The following is a 20,410-nucleotide window of genomic DNA, read 5'->3' on the forward strand; positions in this document are numbered from 1 at the left end:
TACATACAGCTGATTCACTTTGTTATACAGCAGAAACTAACACAACATTGTAAAGCAATTATACTCCAATAAAGATGTTAAAAAAAGTTCCATCTTGGGACTTCCCTGGTGGTCCAGTAGTAAAGAATCTGCCTTACAATTCAGGGGACACGGGTTCCATCCCTGGTCGGGGAACTAAGATCCCACATGCTGCGGGGCAACTAAGCCCACACACCACAACTACTGAGCTCGCACGCCCCAGCTAGAGCCTAAGCGCTCTGGAGCCCGTGGGCCACAACTAGAGAAGAGAAAACCCGCACGCCACAACTAGAGAGAAGCCCACACACTGCAACGAAAGATCCCGTGTGCTGCAACAAAAGATCCCGTGTGCTGCAACGAAGACCCGACGCGGCCAAAAATAAATAATGTCTTTAAAAAAATAAAAGTTACATCTTATCCTTCTCTCTCACTAATTCCTATGTTCCAGCTAAGTATTTGGCTATAATTAGAAGCTTATTACTCTATTAAGGCAAATATCTTGGGTTTTTTTCTCATTATTTTCCTGTAAGTCTTTTTCTATTTTCCTGCTCCCCAGAATGTCCATTCATTTTTTTCATCATACAACTCTTCAGATTTGATTCTAAATTCCTGCAATGTCTTTGTTATAATAAGAAACTCACATGTAATTTCTATCTGTGGAGTATAGTAAAAAAAAAAAAAAGGAGATAGATAGGTAGGTAGATAGATAGATAGATAGATAGTTTTGTTATAATATGTAGCTTTGTTTAGGAACACAGTTGTTCAGCTCAATTATTTTAGTAATTAAAATTTAAAATCCTATAAATGTTAGTGTCTAGTCCCTTACCAAAGACTTAAAAGTGAAGAAACTTATTTTTCCATGTGTGATGCAAGACTTTTTTGAGGTTGACTTTTTAAAATCAGGGATTTTTTCTGCCCACCTTCCTTCCCTACATAGAGCTGGGAAAGCACCCTTGATGACAGCACAAACCAAGGCAAGCAATAGTGCTAATCCACTAGATTAGCTCCTGGTACCATCACTGTTTATACCATCTCTCATGTTGCACTGTGATTGTGTATCTCTCTGAGAGCCCCTTAAAGTTAGGAGTCATAACAAGTGTTCATATGTACACCTAGTTCAGTGCCTACCGCATAATGCATGCTCAGTAAATACTGGTTAAATTTAATTGAACTGAGCTGAATTGAATTGGATTATAGTACCACAGGGGAAGGGGATTTTTGAGTTTGCTTTTTAAGTAAGACTGATTTAAAGCAAATCTAGAAAAGAAAAATCATTCTTTTTTGTTGTTTTTAAACATAGTCTAAAGTTTGGGATACAGATACCAATATATTCATCACCTATAATTTTTAAAGCATTCTGCAATGACTCATCAGAGTCCCCAAATAGATACTTTTTAAAAAGCCACAGTGGCCCTGGGGAACAAAATTAGGCCTGGCAAATATAAATAGTGTTTTCTCTTTGCAGTCAAGAATGTGGGGTCTTGGGCTTCCCTGGTGGCGCCGTGGTTAAGAATCCGCCTGCCAATGCAGGGGACACGGGTTCAAGCCCTGGTCCAGGAAGATCCCACATGCTGCGGAACAGCTAAGCCCGTGCACCACAACTACTGAGCCTGCGCTCTAGAGCCCGCCAGCCACAACTACTGAAGCCTGTGCGCCTAGAGCCCGTGCTCCGCAACAAGGAAGCCACCCCAGTGAGAAGCCCATGCACTGCAACAAAGAGTAGCCCTGCTCGCCGCAACTAGAGAAAGCCTGTGCGCAGCAATGAAGACCCAACGCAGCCAAAAATAATGAATAAATAAATGAAATTAATTTTTTAAAAAAAGAATAGATACCTAAAACACCCAAAGTTAAAAAAAAAGAATGTAGGGTCTTGTTGATACACAGAGGAGGATCTTTAAGTATAATTTCAGGAAAGTTACTCCTTTCCTTTGCACAGGTAGGAGTCTCATGTGAAGCAAAGATCACCTCATAAATTCCTATAGGGTTTCCCAGCATATTTGTTTCATTCTTACTAAAAGTCCCAATCAATAACTTCTTGTGTTATCTTTCAAAAAAAAAGGCAATGCTGCCTCATTTCCTGACACTTGTTTTCTGGCCTCAAAGTGTCTTCTGTCCAACTGGCCAAAGAGCCAGGCTAGACAGAGGTGCCAGTATTAACAGAGGTGTTCAGTAGAGGAATAGATGAATTTAGCTTCTGCTCCTTTCCCTCTACTTCACCATTTTCTTCTTTTGCAAAGGAGTTTGGAATTTAAATTTTCTAAGCCTAGAATCTTCCAGGTCTAAGACTGCACAGCTGTGGTAATAATAAGGTACCTGGTCATTTCTCCAACCCTCAATCTGCTATAGATCTGTATCCTGAGAACGAGTCCAGCATACTTATAAGTAATGCCCCCCAAACTCCTGTGTTATAGAGAAGGTTTTCTTGCCAATGGGTAGCTATTTTAATTACTTCATTTATTCCATATACCTTTATGGGGTACCTACTAGGTGTCAGCCTCTGTGGTAAACCCTGGAGATCCAAGATGAATAAGTGTTAGTCCCACCCTAAGTAACTCACAGTCTATTTTGGCATCAATAATGTATAGAGTACCTAATTAATAATAATATGGTGCTAAAATAGCACTAGGACAAAGTGATAATAATGATGGGGGTGATTAGTTCAGCATGGAGGAGAGTTTGGGAAGGCTTCACAGAAAAAGTGGCTTTTAATCCTCAGCCTTAAAGGATAAAAGGGATTTCATCAGACAAAGAAGGGGTAGTCTATCATTTCAGACATAGGACATAATAAGAGCAAAAGCTTAAAGGTATGGAAGCTCAGGACATGTTTAGGGAACAGTGAATGGTTGGGCATGGAAGGCACATAGGCTGCATGGTTGGTGGGAGATAGAACCAGACAAGTGAGAGTATTGTGTGGTACTGAAGGGCACGGATTCTAGAGCTGGGTTTGAATCCCAGCTAAGACACTAACTAGCTTTTGTGACCTTGGCAAGTCACTTAACTTCTCTATAGCTTGGTTTCTTCATTTTTTAAATGAGGATAATAGCATATATACATATACTATGTTTATACTACACACAGCTCAAACCAGTTCTCAGAACAAAAGAAATACAAGTATTATTATGAGGCCACATTATGAAGGGCCTTGAATTTTAATCTGTATATTATTCTGTAAGCAAAATAAAGGTTTTAAAGCAGAAGAGGGGAGAGTATGCAACAGGATATAATCTGTATCTTAGAAAAGTGGTGCCACTTTGGAGAGTAGACTGGATAAAGAAAAGACTAGAGGCACAATACAAGTTCTGAGGCAGTTTCAGGAGTTTAGATAAGAGGTGCTGATATAACATGGTTCTGAGTTGATGTACAATAGCCTTGCCCTTAAAAATTCTGGGTTCCTGACTAGAAATTTCAAACTTGAAATATTAGTCTTAACAGATCTTACAAGTTTAACGCTAAAAGACACAGTGAGAACCCTGGGGAAGCGCACAAAGGGGTTCTCCTTCTAGTCTGGATGTTTTAGTGCTCAACTGGTGCTTCTGTTCTGCACCCAAATATTAGATCAGTGCTTCTTCCATTCTATTCATGATATCCTTTCATGTAGTTAAATGTCATGAGCAAGACATTCTGTTTTGGAGATGCTTTTTTTTTTCCCTTGAGTAACCTCAAGTCTACTGGTCAGTTTCCTAGAGGAAGTTCTGGCTTCTGGACTGCACAGCCGAAGCAAGGACAGCTCTCAAGTTACATCAAGGTTAGCAAGCAGAAGATGAAATGGTGATGGAGAGGTGAGAAGAATGGCGCAACTTCCCCTCTTGCCTCGCTGCAGGCTTTCTCCACTGACCAGAGGGGTGTTGGAGAAGAGCCTTGGGTTTTGTGCTTCTTGTTATAACCCATCTCCAGGTAGCCTGCTGAATCCTGAACTGTTGGCACAGACACCAAGATTCCAGTGGTGAGTTGAGAATAAGTCTGAGCCCATTCCAACCCACTTTTCTCATGTTTTCTTTATCAAATAAATAAATGTATTCCTTGTATTTGATAGCACAATCACTTTAGTTTCTGGCAAATTTTGTTGGGATCTTACTTGAGAAAAGGGTTATCAGAGCTTAAAGGAGTTTTAAAAAGTAAAAATTAGATGCACATACTATAGACTCTTCTCTTGACCCCTTTTATTTTTCATTAACCACATTCCTGAACAAGTCATTTCTGAAAACCCATCATATTTCTGTAAGAGCCATCCAAAAATTGTTCCTAAATTGCAATTTTCTGTGGTACTGAGAAACCATGTATGACTACAATAAAAATCCATTTTCTGAAAAGACACAAGTGATTTGTTTTTGTTTCTTTGGGGTTAATAACTATTTATGTGATGAGGCATGAGCTGGCTTTACACCAAACTTAGAGAAGGCATTGCCTCTACCCAAAGGATATGTAAAGTATGTCGAGACAAATAATAAATTCTGGTGTCAATGGGACTTCCCTAGTGGCACAGTGGTTAAGAATCCACCTGCTGATGCAGGGGACTCAGGTTCAATCCCTGGGCTGGGATGATCCCACATGCTGCGGAGCAACTAAGCCCATGCACCACAACTACTGAGCCTGTGCTCTAGAGCCCACATGCCACAACTTCTGAAGCCCATGCATCTAGAGCCCGTGCTCTGCAACAAGAGAAGCCACTGCAATGAGAAGCCCACACACTGCAACGAAGAGTCACCCCCGCTCACCGCAACTGGAGAAAGCCTGCATGCAGCAACGAAGAGCTAATGCAGCCATAAATAAATAAATTTGTTTGTTTGTTTGTTTGTTTGTTTTAAATGACTCATTTTAAAATGAGTCATCATTTTTTTTTCAATCTTTTGGCCGCACCATGCGGCATGTGGGATCTTAGTTCCCTGACCAGGGCCCCCTGCAGTGGAAGCGTGGACTCTTAACCACTGATGTCAATTTCACTTCTCTTGAAAGCAGTGGAAACTGATAATGTCATTAATACCAGGAAATTAGCGTGTGCTCAAATCATATCACAGTCCCTCTTTGGCGTGCTGTAATAAAATTTTTAAACCTTTCTTTTATGTTGATTAACATTCTCTAGCATCAGATAGCCTAGGCTCAAATCTGTGTCAAGTTATGTGGCTTTGGGAATGTTATTAAGTCTCTGTGGCTCAGGTTCCTCATCTATAAAAAGAGTAGGGCTTCCCTGGTGGCGCAGTGGTTGAGAGTCCGCCTGCCGATGCAGGGGACACGGGTTCGTGCCCCGGTCTGGGAAGATCCCACATGCCACGGAGCGGCTGGGCCCGTGAGCCATGGACGCTGAGCCTGCGCGTCCGGAGCCTGTGCTCCACAACGGGAGAGACCACAACAATGAGAGGCCCGCGTACCGCAAAAAAAAAAAAAAAAAAAGGAGAGTAATAAAGTACCTCCTCATAGGAGCATAAGGACTAAATGAAATGAGAGAATACATTTAAAACACTTAGAACTTTGGTATATAGTAAACCACCCAAGGAAATTTGACTAATGATAGTAAATAAGATTGACTGCTGTCCCCAAGTTGGAGATACAAAATCACTACACAAAATGGTTGGATTCCTGTCATCCTCCCACTACATTAATCAGCAGTTCAAGAAGTAGAGGGAAGAGGTGAAGGGTCATCTGATCCATCTCCCTTTTCCCCATTCCTCTCAGCTCTCGACCACTGTTTCTTCTCCTTACACTCATGCGAAGCCCTAAGCCTTTTGTCTATATTACAGCTAAGAGCTAAGATCTAATAAGTTCTGTTCTGTTTTGGTTGGTTTTTTTTTTTAATAATAATAAAAGTAAGGCAGCCTTACTTTTAAGGCTAGGGGAGACAAGTTTTAAATGAAGCGTTTTACAAGTTACATAGTCTTTTCAAATAAACAGAAACCTCCTTCCTCCAAGCAGGATTACCTGTGCTTGCCTTTCTCTTGGCAAGATAACTCTGAAATAAGAATAAGAACAGAGACTTTTCTAATATCATTCTCCTCATTATTCACCTGCTTCCATTGTGCCTACTCAGATAACAATATCAAGAAGTCTAGGGACTTCCCTGGCGATCCAGTGGTTATGACTCCTTGCTTCCACTGCAGGGGGCCCTGGTCAGGGAACTAAGATCCCGCATGCTGTGCAGTGCAGCCAAAAAAAAATTTTTTTTTAAGTCTAAGAAATGAGCCTTACCTTCAGGATGTTTTATGCCAGAAGTTGGCATTTCTTTCTTAAGGATCAAAGATTCATATTTTTATTTAAGATTTACAGAGCCGAGGGCTTCCCTGGTGGCGCAGTGGTTGAGAGTCCGCCTGCCGATGCAGGGGACACGGGTTCGTGCCCCAGTCTGGGAAGATCCCACATGCCGCGGAGCAGCTGGGCCCGTGAGCCATGGCCTGAGCCTGCGCGTCCGGAGCCTGTGCTCCGCAACGGGAGAGGTCACAACAGGGAGAGGCCCGCGTACCGCAATAAAAAAAAAAAAAAAAGATTTACAGAGCTGATTACATTATTACCAGTCCTTTATTTTTTCCCTTTAAAAACATCATTTGTTTTTCAATCTTTTGGCCGCACCACGCGGCATGCGGGATCTTAGTTCCCTGACCAGGGCCCCCTGCAGTGGAAGCGTGGACTCTTAACCACTGGACCGCTAGGGAAGTCCCTAAAAAAGTCATTTTAATTAAGGTCTCATGGGTTTTTTTTTGTTTTTTTTTTTTTGCTGTACGCGGGCCTCTCACTGTTGTGGCCTCTCCCGTTGCGGAGCACAGGCTCCGGACACGCAGGCTCAGCGGCCATGGCTCACGGGCCCAGCCACTCCGCAGCATGTGGGATCTTCCCGGACCGGGGCACGAACCCGTGTCACCTGCATCGGCAGGCGGACTCTCAACCACTGCTCCACCAGGGAAGCCCAGGTCTCATGCTTTTAATGACCTCTCTTCCAGAGATTGAAATGCCTAGTCAAAACCTCTATGTCCCATTTACTCTACAAAAGCCAAGGTGCTTGTTTTTAGGTAAACAACTGTTTGGATAACAGTTTTTGCCCAGTAAATATGCAGGCAGCAATTCAAAATCCTTATCTCTGATGGCTCACTTCTTCGTCGCTTAAGTGGAGTTACTTATAAAATAGTCAATTTAAGAATAAAGCTACTGACAGTTGTGTCTTATCCATGGTGATGCAGTTAGGGAGGTAACCCCACCATGAGTACTCCCAGTGGTTTTTTTTGTTTGTTTTGTTTTGTTTTTGCGGTACACGGGCCTCTCACTGTTGTGGCCTCTCCTGTTGCGAAGCACAGGCTCCGGACGCGCAGGCTCAGTGGCCATGGCTCACGGGCCCAGCCGCTCCGCGGCATGTGGGATCTTCCCGGACCGGGGCACGAACCCGTGTCCCCTGCATCGGCAGGCGGACTCTCAACCACTGCGCCACCAGGGAAGCCCCCCAGGGAAGCCCCCCCGCGAAGCCCTCCCCCAGTATCTTATCTCCACCAAAGAAGGACATTGAGTTATCTGAGTTATTTTTGTGGTTTGTGTGTGCGGTAATGTCAAGCTCACTGAGGAGACAGTGCTGTGAAAATGAGAAAAGGAGCCCATAAGTTGTTACTCTGAGATTTCTCACTTATGAGTTGGTCTTCAGAAATAGTCTCAGTTCATAGATCCCAAGTCAGGTGCCACAAGGTTCACCTGGTGGAGAGAAGTAAAGCTTGAGGAACAGGCCAGGGGAGGAGTATGGCTTATGGGAAGAGGGATGAGTAGCAAGACAAAGGGAGACAAAGTAAGGGAAGGTAGGGGCAGGATGATAAGATGAGGCAGTGCAGTGGTGCAGGTTAATGAGAGAGAAAACCAGAGATTTATGTAACATCTCCAGGAGCAAATAGGCAAGGAAGGTTCTCCAGCCCACATGCATCTGGTCTGGAATCTGAAAATTACTTTGGAGGGTTTTGATTTTTTAGGAGTCCCTCTGCCTGATGTTCCACAAAGCTCCAGCTCCTGCCTGATATAGCACATAGGACCCTAGTACCTTGTATACAGGACGTACTCAAATATTTGCTGACTAAAGGAAGATGGGGCAAGTCATGAATTACTTTTTTCCCCATAAACCGGAATCTATTTAAACTAAAAGTCCAAACCACTCCTATCTACCTGGCAAGCAAGCCCTCAAAAGATCAAACAGGGTAGTGTTCTCACCAGTATGATGGGACATTTTGCTTCCTTACTTATAAAGATACCCTGGATTTTCTCATTCTTTTTAAATCACTTTTTAAATAGAGAGGGTGGGAAATAGAGATGGTGGGAAGGGGAGTGTGTGTGTGTGTGTGTGTGTGTGTGTGTGTGTGTGTGTGTATGAAACCTAAACAGAGTGGAGTCAGAAAACCTAGATTCTAATCTATTTAGCCAGTAACTTGCTGTGTAAACTTGGGCAAGTCCGTTGATTTGCCATGCCCTGTTTCCTCATTTTCCAAGTGGGAATAATATTTATTCTATTGATATATACCTCACAAGGTGGCACTAAAGATTTAAAGAAATGATGTATGAGAGCATTTTGAAAGGATACATTTCTATATGAGTCTAAAATACAGGAATTAATTAGTATGGTAAATGAAAAGAGGTTAAGAGGAATATTATTGGATTAGGGGAAAAGGGGGGCTCGGAAAAGAGAGAAGCCCACTCCTTTATTTGACAGATACCAGAAAAAGTCAAGACCACTCCACTCCTTAATTTGGTCAACATTTTCTTTTATCTTGAGACATCTCTAAAAAAAGGGGTCCTTTCTTTTTCCTGCTTCTCTGTGCCAGGGATTTGTATTCATTTTGAAGTTACTGTCTGCCTACCATATGCCAGGCAATGTGTTCGTTAGCTCATTATTATTTAGTAATTAGCCCTAGAGGGCAATACTGTATTTTTAAAGGACTTTCATGGGTTATCTCATATATTCCCCTATCTTTCCTTGTTGATGGAATTGGCGGTCACTACTTAATATGTAGAGGAACTGAGGCCCAAAGAAATTCAGTGACTTGACCAAAGGCCACGGGGCAGTGATGAAACCAGTACCCAAACCTAGGTTTCCTGACTTTCCTCTTCCCATTAAATGGGTACTGGGGAAAAAAATGAAGTTACCAAGATGCTGGTGTGTGGGCTCTGAGGCAGATATGGCTTAGGGGTGATCAGCAGAGCCTTCCCCAGCTAGGGCATCCTCTGGGCATTGCGGTAGACAGGATGGAATTTTTACATGTCAGTGCATCAGGGAGAGATACCAGGTAGTAGGAAGTTTAAGCCTCACCTGGAGCTTGTCTGTAAAGCCACTTGGTCTAACAGACCAGGGCTCTGGAGACAGACAGTTCTATTCCTGCCGGCACTTACAGTGTGTCTGCAAATCCCTCAGCCATTCTGAATCTCACTTTTCTCTCTGTGCAATGGAGATCATAATATGTACCTCGTACTTAGGGTTATTCTCCTGAGGCTCAGTTAAGGCCTGAGGCTTTGTAAGCTAGAAGAAATGTGTATTAATATTAACTTCTCTTCCACGGAGTCGCCCTACACATCGGTACCCTCCGAAGCATAAAACTTTTCCCCAACGGTTGACCTGCCCAGACCACTATCTGTACCACCTAGGGAGTGTGAATTCCAGTTGCCAGTCCTGGGTAACGCGCCCTCCCAGCTCACGTTCTTGTTTTTGTTTTGGCTTTGAGGGGGAGAGGATCCCGATCTAGGTTATCGCCGGTCTTCATAAACCTCCCTGTCTCTCTATCATCCGCTCCATCCGCCCCTGCCGTCTCTCTCGGCAGGTCGGCCCGGGCTGTCTTTTCTGGCTCCACCTCTCGCTCCGGCGGTCTGTGCGAGTCTCGGACTCCCTGCCCCTTCAGACGCCGTTCTCCGGCGGGGTTTAGGTCTGTCTTCTTCACCCTCAGTGAGTCAGAAACAAAGGAGGGGGGTGGAGGGAGCGCACTCTCTCCGGCTCGGCGATTCGCCCTTTATTCTGAACTCGCAACGTCAGCGGGCGGGTGGATGGAGCTGCGGGGCGCGGGCTGGGCCGCCCACAGCGCGCCGGGCCGGGGGAGCGGCCGGGCCGGGCCGGGCGGGCGGTCGGCGGAGGAGCTTTCGGGGGCCCGGGCCGCGTGGGCGCCGGGATGGAGGGCGCCGAGGGGCGGGGAGCGGGCGTGCGTGTGTGTGCGAGCGCGAGGGAGGCCGGCCTTTAGTGTAACCGGAGCTACAAAGAAGGGGAGAGGGAGGGAGGGAGGAGCGGCGGCGGCGGCGCCGGGGTCCTCTCCGCACCCTCCCCCTGGGCAGGAGCCCCCTCAAAGCGGCCTCGGCCCCCGACGCGGGGCCGCCCCTCGGCGCCCGCGCCCGCCCGCCCGCCCGGAATGATGAAGAAGAACAATTCCACCAAGCGGGTGAGTGCACCCGCCCGCCCCGTGCCCGCCGCTGACTTTGTGCCCCGAGGACCCCAGCCCCGTCGGGGCCGCGGGCGGCCGGGTTGGGGGCCGGGGACGCCCCGCGCCAGCCCCCTCCTTCCGCCCCGTGGCCCGGTCGCCGGTCCCCTTAGCCTCGGCCTCGGCGCGCTGGGCCCCACGACGAGGCACCGGCGGGGGCTTTTGTTTGTTTACTTGGGCTGGGGGTTAACTTGGCTGAGTTTCTGCCCGACCCCCGGCCTCCCCTTCCTCGGGCGGCGGGCGGCCGCCGGCATCGCGCTCTGCAGCGGCGAGAAGACAATGAGAAATAAAATAAAATGCCGTTAATCCCGGCGCGGCGAGGAGGGAGGCTGGGGGAGGGGGCGGGGGGCCCGGCGGAGACCCGAAGGCCACCCCTCGGCTCCAGCCCGGCCCTCACCCCTTCCACTGGCAGTTCCAGTTGTTTATTTGGGAGAAGGGGGAGGGGAGCGATGGGGAAGCGAGTTCCTTGGAGTGAAAGGCTTTGAAGAAGTGGGGATAGAACGCGGGTCTCCCAGACTCCAGCTGCGGCGGGGCGGACGCGGGAAGGAGGGGACCGGGGACTGAGGAGGGCGCCGGGGACGGAACGGGAGGAGGAAAAAGCTGTAATCACCTAATCGTGTGGTTCTCATCTGGCTCGGGGGGCAGGGGCCTCAGGATGGAAATCATCAGTCTGCACCGCCTGAGAAGGTCGGCTGGGTCCGGAAATTCTGCGGGAAAGGGATTTTCAGGGAGATTTGGAAAAACCGCTACGTGGTGCTGAAAGGGGACCAGCTCTACATCTCCGAAAAAGAGGTAGGTGCCCTTTGCCGCTAACTATCCCTGTTTTCTCATAGTCCCCACTTTGTCTCTCCTCAAGGGTCTTATCTACTTCTCATCTCCCCCTTACCTCATCCCTCATTTTGTTCCAAAAGCTAGTTCAGCGGTCCGGTTGGTCTCTACCCCCATCTTATCTGCAGAGAAAGGTCACCCTTTAATGAGGAGACTGGAGTTAGAATTAGAAGTTGAGTTTGCATCTTATTTAAAAAATTTTCTTTGGAAATACCTTGCTGACAACCATGATAACTCCCTCCCAAGAATGTCCCAAAAGTTTTAAGTGTCCCCTGCTGGCCCCTACCCTATCCTGGCCTCTAGCTGACCGTAGGATTATTTTTTCTTTGCTGTTGCTGCTGAAACACTGTTCAGCTTATTCTCCACTCCTTCCTGCCCTCCCCACCCCAACCCAGCTAGCCTCCCCTTTCCTGTCTCTCACAGGGACATATGCAAGTCATATCAGTAGTACAGCTGCCCTGAATCACAGAAAACACACATACAACCCAGGGTCAGTCTCACATGACCTCAGGTAGAGTATTTGTAAGTGGCATTTATTTCTGTTGAAGCCAGTGTCCCTAACCAACATGTTCTCTGTTCCCCATCCCCACTCCACTGAAAAAAAAAGAAGCAAGGAACTCATTCTCCATTCCTACCTGCCCAGCTGCCCCCCACCAGTTATATCAGAAGGGAGAATGGAGTTATGAACCCCTGTGTGTCTCTGGTTCTTTGGGGCTATAGTTAAAATGAAAACCACAGTCCACATTGGGTCAGAACCTGAGCCCACATATTGAATCCAGATTATTCTCTCTGTTATCTCTAATTCTTGGGATAAATGACACATAGTAATATTGAGAAACTGAAATTGCCCCTCCATGGGTTAGAAGTCATTCCAGTCCCTACCTCTGCGACTATGTCAGCATCGCCTAGGAGACTGTCCTGAGTTCCCCTGGTAGGATGACCCTCCACCCGCCCCCATTCTGTATTTCCTCACCCAGGGCTAACTGGGAAGTCCTCCCTGAGTTCTAACCTCTCCTGCTTTCTGCATAGACTATATTTAGGTAAATAAATCCTTTTATGGTATTGAAATAGACACATGCGCAGTCCTAGAGAAAGTATTCATCTGAACAGGACATCTACTGAGGCAGCTAAGAAAGAACTAAGCTGTGCCAGGGCCAAAGAGATCCCTCATAAGGGTATTTAAACCTTGCTGTTTACACTAAGCTGAGAACTTGGTGATGGAGCGAGGTGAGAAAACACTTTGACAGGAGAATTTATTTTTAAGGGTCACCTCTACCCAACCCCAAATCCTACCCAAGGTTTTTCCACAATTTGTGGGCTTTCCAGGGGGTTTTTTGGGCTTTTTTTTTTTTTTTTTTTTTCTTAGGCAAGTGTCAAAGTGTATGTCCTGTCTTCCCTGAACTCCATAATGGCAGGAAACTCTAGTGAGAAATCAGGGAGAACTTCCCACACGTCAGTGGGGAAAACATGTGATCAGGGAAAGGGTAGAAGGAACAAGACATCTTTTTCTTGTTTGTATTTGTTCAAAGAACAGAGTCAGGGGGCAAAAGAGCGTAGTTGCCCCTTGTTTGTGGAGGAAGGGGTACTGAGACAGGGGAAAGGATGGCATGACCTCAGCTTAGGATGTCTGATGTCCTGTGAGTCAGGAGCATCTGACCGATCATGGGGCCAACTGCCCACTGCTTTGAAAGGCATAGGAAAAGAGGGAACAAGCCTATTGGTAGTACTCTTCTTTGGGGCCAGTTTCCACGCTACAAAGGCCTAGGTTAAAGGTGAAACTGATCAAGGACTATAGGCTTTATTCTGTCCACTTCCCAAAAGCTCCAGAGCCAACAGAGTCAAGATTTTTTTTAGTATAGTATGATGTTTGTAATTTACATGGGCTTTTAAAATTTTATTTATTTATTATTTTGGCTGCACTGGGTCTTAGTTGTGGCGCGCAGGATCTTTGTTGCGTCCTGTGGGATCTTTAGTTGTGGCATGCGGACTCTTAGTTGCAGCATGCACGCGGGATCTAGTTCCCTGACCAGGGATTGAACCCCAGCGCCTGCATTGGGAAGCTCGGAGTCTTACCCTCTGGACCACCAGGGAAATCCCAGTAATTTACATGTTAATGCAGGAAATCCCTAACCCTCTCCCCTAGAATTTGCACCAGTCTTTTTTTGCAATTGCCCCCACCAAAGAAATCCTTCTGTATTTGTTGTTAATAATCGTTTTCTTCATTCTTAGTCAAAGGGCACCTTATGATCATGGAGCTGATGTATAGGAACAGAAACTAGACCTTAGGGAGACCTCATGGTAGAGGAAATTGAGTTCAGGGCATCTTTTTTTGGCAAGCATGGGAAAAATTCCTTTCTGTGGTCTAAGGAGAAAGAATCAGGGGAAAGGGTTGACTTTTGTGGGTGGTAATTATAAATGAGACTGTGGGAATTAGATGGGCAAAAACAATACAGTGGAGAACTAGGGTCTTGGAGTTGTCCATCTTCCCTAGGCACTGGAGTATGCTTGTTTCACTGCTTGCTTTACCCCATCTCCTACCCCTGCCTTATGAAGGGCTAACCTCTGTCAATGTCTTCTGCTCCCCAGAGCTCCTTATCAGTCGTGTCCAAGCCAGAATATCTCCCTTTCCCTTCCCTTCCCCTCCGTTCCCCTCCCCTTCCGTTCCCCTCCCCTCCCCTCCCCTAAGGAAAACAGAACAAGTAACTCTTTTCCCCTGGCTACATACACACACCCAGCACTTTCCTCTCCAAGATTTCTGGCCTCTGCTGATAGTCTCAGCTCTGAGGAAGGAGGGGAAGAGGAGTGATGCATCACCCTGCATCCCTGCTTCCATGTTTCTGGGAATTGTTCTGGGACACCCCTTGCCAGCATCTTGTCCACTTTCACCTACAAGCCTTCAAGGCTTCTGGTCACTTCCTAGTCCAAAACCCGGGAGCCCAGGATAGAGGAGAGCCCTGGAGGAGCCAGGCCACGTGGAAACAAAGAAAGGTGGGTGTATGAGGAGCCATTCACCTAAATGAGCCTGTGTCAGCCCCCTGGGTCGAGCGCCAAGTCAGAAGGACAGGCAGATACAAGAGCAGAGATCGGCTGGGGGATGGACTAGAGAACCAGGCGGATAGATGAAGTCACCTCCAGGCACACAATTCCTATTTCAGAGCTTGAGACATGGGGACTCTTTTGTGAAATACTTCCAGTCAGGGAGGGTAGATGTCTTCCAAGGAACATATGAGGCTACTTTTGACTGTTTAGTTTTAACAAGACAAGTGCTGGTGGTTTTCATCTCTCATCCCAGGAAAACCTGAACAGCTCATTCCACAGGGTCTTCCAATCCCAGGCGCAAGTAGCAGAGGGTGAAAGGGTTTTCTAATCACAGGCTGCTCCGTCCAGGCCAGTGATGAAGACTTCTTTCCTCTTGCAAGCCAAATCACAGCTTCAGAGGATTAGGGCTATGGGAATACCTTAGGGGAGAGGAGAAAAAACCCTGAGAAGTTTAAAACGGACCTTGGCAGAAATGTTAGTAGAATTTGCTTTGTGGCACTCATGAAAGGCTGGTTGGGGTTGGAGGATGTAGACGGAACTGTGGTCTCTGATTAGACTTTCAACAAGAGAGTTAAGAGCCAAATGATGGATAGAAATGCTGAGAGTGGAACCGGGTGCAAGATAGATTCTACAAGCATGAAGGGCTCAGTTTAGACACAAGGAAGAACTTCCTGGCAGTAAGGGCTCAAACTGGAATCGTGGAAACAGGTAGCAGAACACTTTTTTCCAAGTAGTCCTCCGGGGAGAGTATAAATGCATCTTTGCCTAGAGAGCAGTGGATGATTTAAGTGGCTTCTCAAGCCCACAGGAGCTAGGTTGGGTTGTCATGGTACCTTGGAAGGAAGAAGGAGGGGTAGGAACTACAGGTGTATTTTTCACCCTGTCTGAACAAACTCAACAAACTGAACACAGGGGCTGCTGTTCCTATGGTGCTGAAGCTTCTGAAAAGAAGGAGATAGATCAGTCTCTTCATAATAGTATATATTTAAGGAAGGAACCAGGGGATAATGGGATGGATAAGAAGGCAACAGCATAAACATAAGACAGGGAAGGGCGGGGGCAGCCCTTGTTCCCTCCAGACATCCCCTGATATTGGCCCTGCCTTTACCTCCTCCCTCTGGACAATCAAGGGCCATCCGGGTCTTGCTTACTTCAGGATGATAGGATTAAACTGTTAGCCCTGTAACCATGTCCTTTGAAGGACAAAGTGGGAGTCACGGTGAAGAGAGACCTACTGGGGCTCTGGAAACGGTAGCTTGGCTGAGGGGAGTGGGGACAAGGGGTTTAAATGGAAACCCACCTGAGGAATCAGGACATGGGGGCTGCCCCCCACTGTCAGGCCTCTGTGGGCCTTGGGTAGGACAGCCTTTTCCTAACCTGTCATCCCTCCCCTCTCAGGCTTCTTTGGGTTCCCAAGACTGGTCAATAACTAACAATTTGGGAGAAGGGACTAAGTAATTTTATCCTCAGCACCTCACCTCCAACCCTCCCCTAGGTAAAAGATGAGAAAAATATGCAAGAGGTGTTTGACCTGAGTGACTATGAGAAGTGTGAAGAGCTCCGGAAATCCAAGAGCAGGAGCAAGAAGAATCATAGCAAGTTCACTCTTGCCCACTCCAAACAGCCTGGGAACACGGTATGCTCCGCCTGCCGCCTTGGCCACTGGAACACTGACCAGGTCAGGGGTGTGGGGAGCAGAGGAGAACACCTGCCCCTTCAGGATCTCTCAGCTCTCATGGCTCAGAGGCCCTGAATTATTGCTCTCCTGCCAGCTTTTATTATTTAGCCTGAGAATGTCATGGCCATTTCCTTCCTTCCAGGCAAGGCAGCCTTTAAACTGTCCAGCCACAAAGATCATATCTCTCTCCCTCTCTCTGTCTCTCTCTCTGTCAAACACACACACACACACACACACACACACACACACACACACACACACACACACACACACACACACACACACACACACACACACACACACACACACACACACACACACACACACACACACACACACACACACTGCTCTTGGGAGACAGCCACTTTTCCCTGTACTGTGATAGGTGGTTGAAATTCTGAATCTAATTTCTCTTGTCTGAGGAAACCCAGGGAAGCCATTCCTGTCACATTCTATTTCTTCAAACATTTAAAGATCTTTATTTTAGTACCTGTCCTTTACCAAACCTCCTCTAATGATCTCCAGTGCCATATTAATATCTGGTACCCATCTAAGCTCCTCACTGGTCGTTTCTAAAACAGCCTCCAAGCAATGGCATTTTGCAGGAATAGAGGCTGATTTCCTTAAGTTACGGATGACTCCAGAAGTAGAATCTCTCTCCTTCCAAGAGCTGGGTCTAAGAGAATGAGATTATAATTTCTTATTTCTTCCCTGTCAAGGTGAGGCCAACTGTAAAACCCTGACTGAAACAAGAATCTTCTCCTCACAGGCACCCAACTTGATCTTCCTGGCAGTGAGTCCAGAAGAGAAGGAATCATGGATCAACGCCCTCAACTCCGCCATCACCCGAGCCAAGAACCGCATCTTGGATGAGGTCAGGAGGTTTATTGTGGGGAAGGGGACGCTGAGGCGAGGGAGCAGAATGACTCACTGAAGAGGGAAGATGATGGTGTGGGCCCCGTTTACTAGCTCCCCACCCGCTCTGCTTCTTTATTTCCCTTTTGAAACCCTATTCTCCTTCTAACTTCTAAGTCTTTTCTGCCAACTCCTCTTTCCCCGCTTTCTGATGCATGGGCCAGCCCTGGGCCAGCTTAAGGAGCCCCTTTATGTCCAGTACATCCCTTGCCCTTGGATTTGCTCAGAAACGGTTCATGAGGTGGGATTATTTCCCAGTCCAGGCATGTTCAGGCCTCAGGGGAAGCTGGGTTGGGACAGAGTCTCCAAATAACACCCATGACTCACAGTGCATCTCTTCAGGTCACCGTTGAGGAGGACAGCTATCTCGCACACCCAACTCGAGACAGGGCAAAAATCCAGCACTCCCGCCGCCCCCCAACTCGGGGACACCTAATGGCTGTGGTATGTAAGACTATAAGAAAGTAAAAATTGCTGAAGGGCCAACTCCATGTCAGTTCATCTCAGACAGCCCACCAGAGGCATTTGTGTACCAAGGTCAGAGGCTAGGGAAGTCCCTCCACCCTGTTCCCTTTCTTGATTCCTCCAAACCAAAAATATTTAGTCAGCACCTACTGTGAATTTGAAAGTCCTGCCCTCAATAAATGTATCATCCTTTGGGGAAAATGAGATATACCCACAAGGGAAGTGAAAAGTAGAAGAGATGAATACAGTACAAGGCAACATAAGCTACTGTCTGGTGGCTAGCTATCCTGACGGATAACAGCATTATGTATCACAGGCACTTAGAGGAGCAAGGATTTTCTTTCATTTGTCTGAGTGCTAAGTGCCTAGGGAAAGAGGCAGTCAGGTATAGTAGAAAGAGCATGGGGGCCTCCCTGGTGGCGCAGTGGTTAAGAATCCGCCAGCCAATGCAGGGGACACGGGTCTGAGCCCCGGTCCGGGAAGATCCCACATGCCGCGGAGCAGCTAAGCCCATGCGCCACAACTACTGAGCCTGCGCTCTAGAGCCCGCGAGCCACAACTACTGAGCCGCATGCCACAACTACTGAAGCCTGTGCACCTAGAGCCCATGCTTCCAACAAGAGAAGCCACCACAGTAGAAACCCGTGCACCACAACGAAGAGTAGGCCCCGCTCATGGCAACTAGAGAAAGCCCACACACAGCAACAAAGACCCAACACAGCCAAAAATAAAATAAATAAAATAAAATAAATTAATTTTTTAAAGAAAGAAAGAACATGGGCTTTGGAATCAGACAGAACTGGGTTGGAACCTAGCTTTGCAGTATACTCTGAAGCTGCCCACCTCCAACTGTAAAGTGGGGCAGTAATCATGCCCACTTGAACGGTTGCTGTGAGGAATGATTGAAATAACATATGTATCAATACATATAAGGTGCTGAATACCCTTACCACTTTTTTTTAAATTACAGTATTCTGGAAATAGAACAAGTTTTATTTTAAGGCAAGAGGTTCTGAGGTCCAAATAGCAGAGGGGGTTGAGGTGTGTGGCTCAGAGGATACAGATGGAAAAGGACAGTTACCCTGCCATGCCAGGCATCCTGTATGTGTCAAACCCAACTGATGCTTAGAGTCCACAATACAGAGGAAAAAGACACTCTTCAGGAAGCTCGTAGTAAAGTAGAAAATATGGGAAACAAGCAGGAGAAATTATTTTTTTTAATAAATTGGTAATTTTTTTTAATATTTATTTGCTAACTTACTTTGGCTGTGCTGGGTCTTAGTTGTGGCACGCAGGGTCTTTAGTTGCGGCATGCTGCCTCTTAGTTGCGGCATGCTGTCTCTTAGTTATGGCATGCATGCAGGATCTAGTTCCCTGACCAGGGATCAGACCCAGACCCCCTACATTGGGAGTGTGGAGTCTTACACACTGGACCACCAGGGAAGTCCCCCAGGAGAAATTACTTTAAATCACAGAAAAATAAAAGAAAGAAGTTTAAGTCACTATCAAAGGAATAAGAAATAGCAAACAAAGTCAGAGGGCTGTGTCAGGAGTGGGGGCTTCTCATTCAGGGAAGGCACGTTGAGGAGGGAGATGACCACAGCTTGCTTCTCTTTCAGGCAATCAGTCCTGAAATGCTCACTGACGACAATCTACCCCCTTCACTCCCTCCTTCTCACTCTCCAGGCTTCAACCTCTACCTCGGATGGCATGCTGACCTTGGACCTGATCCAGGAGGAAGACCCTTCCCCTGAGGAACCAACCTCCTGTGCTGAGAGCTTTCGAGTCGACCTGGACAAGTCTGTGGCCCAGCTGGCAGGCAGCCGGCGGAGAGCAGACTCAGACCGCATCCAGCCCTCCTCGGACCGGGCAAGCGGCCTTCCCCGACTTTGGGAAAAGCCAGACAGAGGGGCCACCTACACCCCCCAGGCACCCAAGAAGTTGAGCCCCGCAGAAAAAGGCCGCTGTGCCTCCCTGGAGGAGATCCTGTCTCAGCGGGACACTGCCGCAGCCCACACCCTCCAACTGCGGGCCCAGGACCCCCCGACCCCCATCCCACCCCACCCGGGGCAGCTGTCCCGGATCCAGGACCTGGTAGCAAGGAAACTGGAGAAGACTCAGGAGCTGCTGGCAGAGGTTCAGGGACTGGGAGACGGGAAGCGAAAGGCCAAGGACCCCCCTCGGTCTCCTCCCGATTCTGAGTCAGAACAGCTGCTGCTGGAGACGGAGCGGCTGCTGGGAGAGGCATCATCAAATTGGAGCCAGGCGAAGAGGGTGCTGCAGGAAGTCAGGGAGCTGAGGGACCTGTACAGACAGATGGACCTGCAGACCCCCGACTCCCACCTCAGACAGCCCAGCCAGCATAGCCAGTACCGGAAGAGCCTGATGTAGAGGAAGGTGACAGAGTCTGGAACATGTGGGGGTGGACAGACTCTTATCTTCAAGTGTTGCAGGATACAGCTTTTTTATTTACCTCAGTCAAAAAAGAAAACAAAAACACAATCAAATTCGTTGCTCTTGCTGCTGCCCGACCCTCCTACAGCCCTTATTTCCCAAACTCCTTTCCCCCCATCTGTCTCTCTGAGACCTAAATTGCCTCAGATCTGGGGAGGAGGTGACCCCTACAGCAGTATTAAGAAGCTTTCACCTGGATGAAGAGAGAGAGGGTAACGAAGGCACAGCCTGACCATGTTACATGCACCACCCCTCTTTAGGTGTGGTGAGGAATATACTGCTGCTCCCAAGGATGTATCTGGGCTCCTAGGTTTAGAGGGGGAGGTGTGGGGTGTCTCTTGTGTCCCATTCCAAGTTTTCAATCTGAGGGTGAAATTTCAGCCACTCAGCCCTAGCTCGAGAGATGTGGGAGCCAGTGCCACCTGTCCACGCACACAGAAGTGAAATTTATCCCAGCCCCGAGGAGGGTTTGTGCAATTAAAACACCCCCAGCCCCACCGCCAGGCACTGGCTTCTCACGCCTAGCAGCCTCTGATTGAGATCAAGCTGCCTGGCTTTCTTGTATGAGGTGTTTCTTCCCTTCATCTCTCACACCCTTCCCAAC

General features: G+C 47.5%; 2 protein-coding genes across 5 annotated transcripts in view; both read left to right on the forward strand.

The window, feature by feature from the left end:
• VPS45 (vacuolar protein sorting 45 homolog) overlaps positions 1–11,213 on the forward strand; it is a 75,551-nt gene extending 64,338 nt beyond the window's left edge. For 2 of the 4 annotated variants that reach the window (XM_082612008.1, XM_082612006.1), the window contains one exon: positions 3,695–4,335. In XM_082612008.1, the coding sequence (XP_082468134.1) occupies positions 3,695–3,782 (88 nt within the window). In that variant the 3' untranslated portion in view covers positions 3,783–4,335. Of the gene's footprint in view, positions 1–3,672; positions 4,336–9,782; positions 9,905–11,072 lie in introns of those variants that run through there. The other 2 variants (XM_082612004.1, XM_082612009.1) reach the window with 2 other exon arrangements.
• Positions 9,957–19,854, forward strand: PLEKHO1 (pleckstrin homology domain containing O1). Its single transcript, XM_082612010.1, has 6 exons — positions 9,957–10,388; positions 11,073–11,219; positions 15,790–15,930; positions 16,742–16,846; positions 17,230–17,331; positions 19,039–19,854. Exons 1-6 carry the CDS (start codon positions 10,359–10,361, stop codon positions 19,741–19,743), a joined length of 1,230 nt encoding a protein of 409 aa, XP_082468136.1. The 5' UTR covers positions 9,957–10,358; the 3' UTR covers positions 19,744–19,854.
• Positions 19,855–20,410: the final 556 nt, after the last annotated feature.

Source organism: Mesoplodon mirus, assembly GCF_964341445.2.
Source record: "Mesoplodon mirus genome assembly, chromosome: 3".
Taxonomy (NCBI): domain Eukaryota; kingdom Metazoa; phylum Chordata; class Mammalia; order Artiodactyla; family Ziphiidae; genus Mesoplodon; species Mesoplodon mirus.

Bases quoted from the DNA above. Each gene is read 5' to 3' on its own strand.
- PLEKHO1 (XM_082612010.1), top strand. From the start codon at position 10,359: ATGATGAAGAAGAACAATTCCACCAAGCGG. The intron at 10,389-11,072 runs GTGAGTGCACCC...CTCGGGGGGCAG, and splicing joins AGAACAATTCCACCAAGCGG to GGGCCTCAGGATGGAAATCA. The intron at 17,332-19,038 runs GTATGTAAGACT...CTCACTCTCCAG, and splicing joins GGGGACACCTAATGGCTGTG to GCTTCAACCTCTACCTCGGA.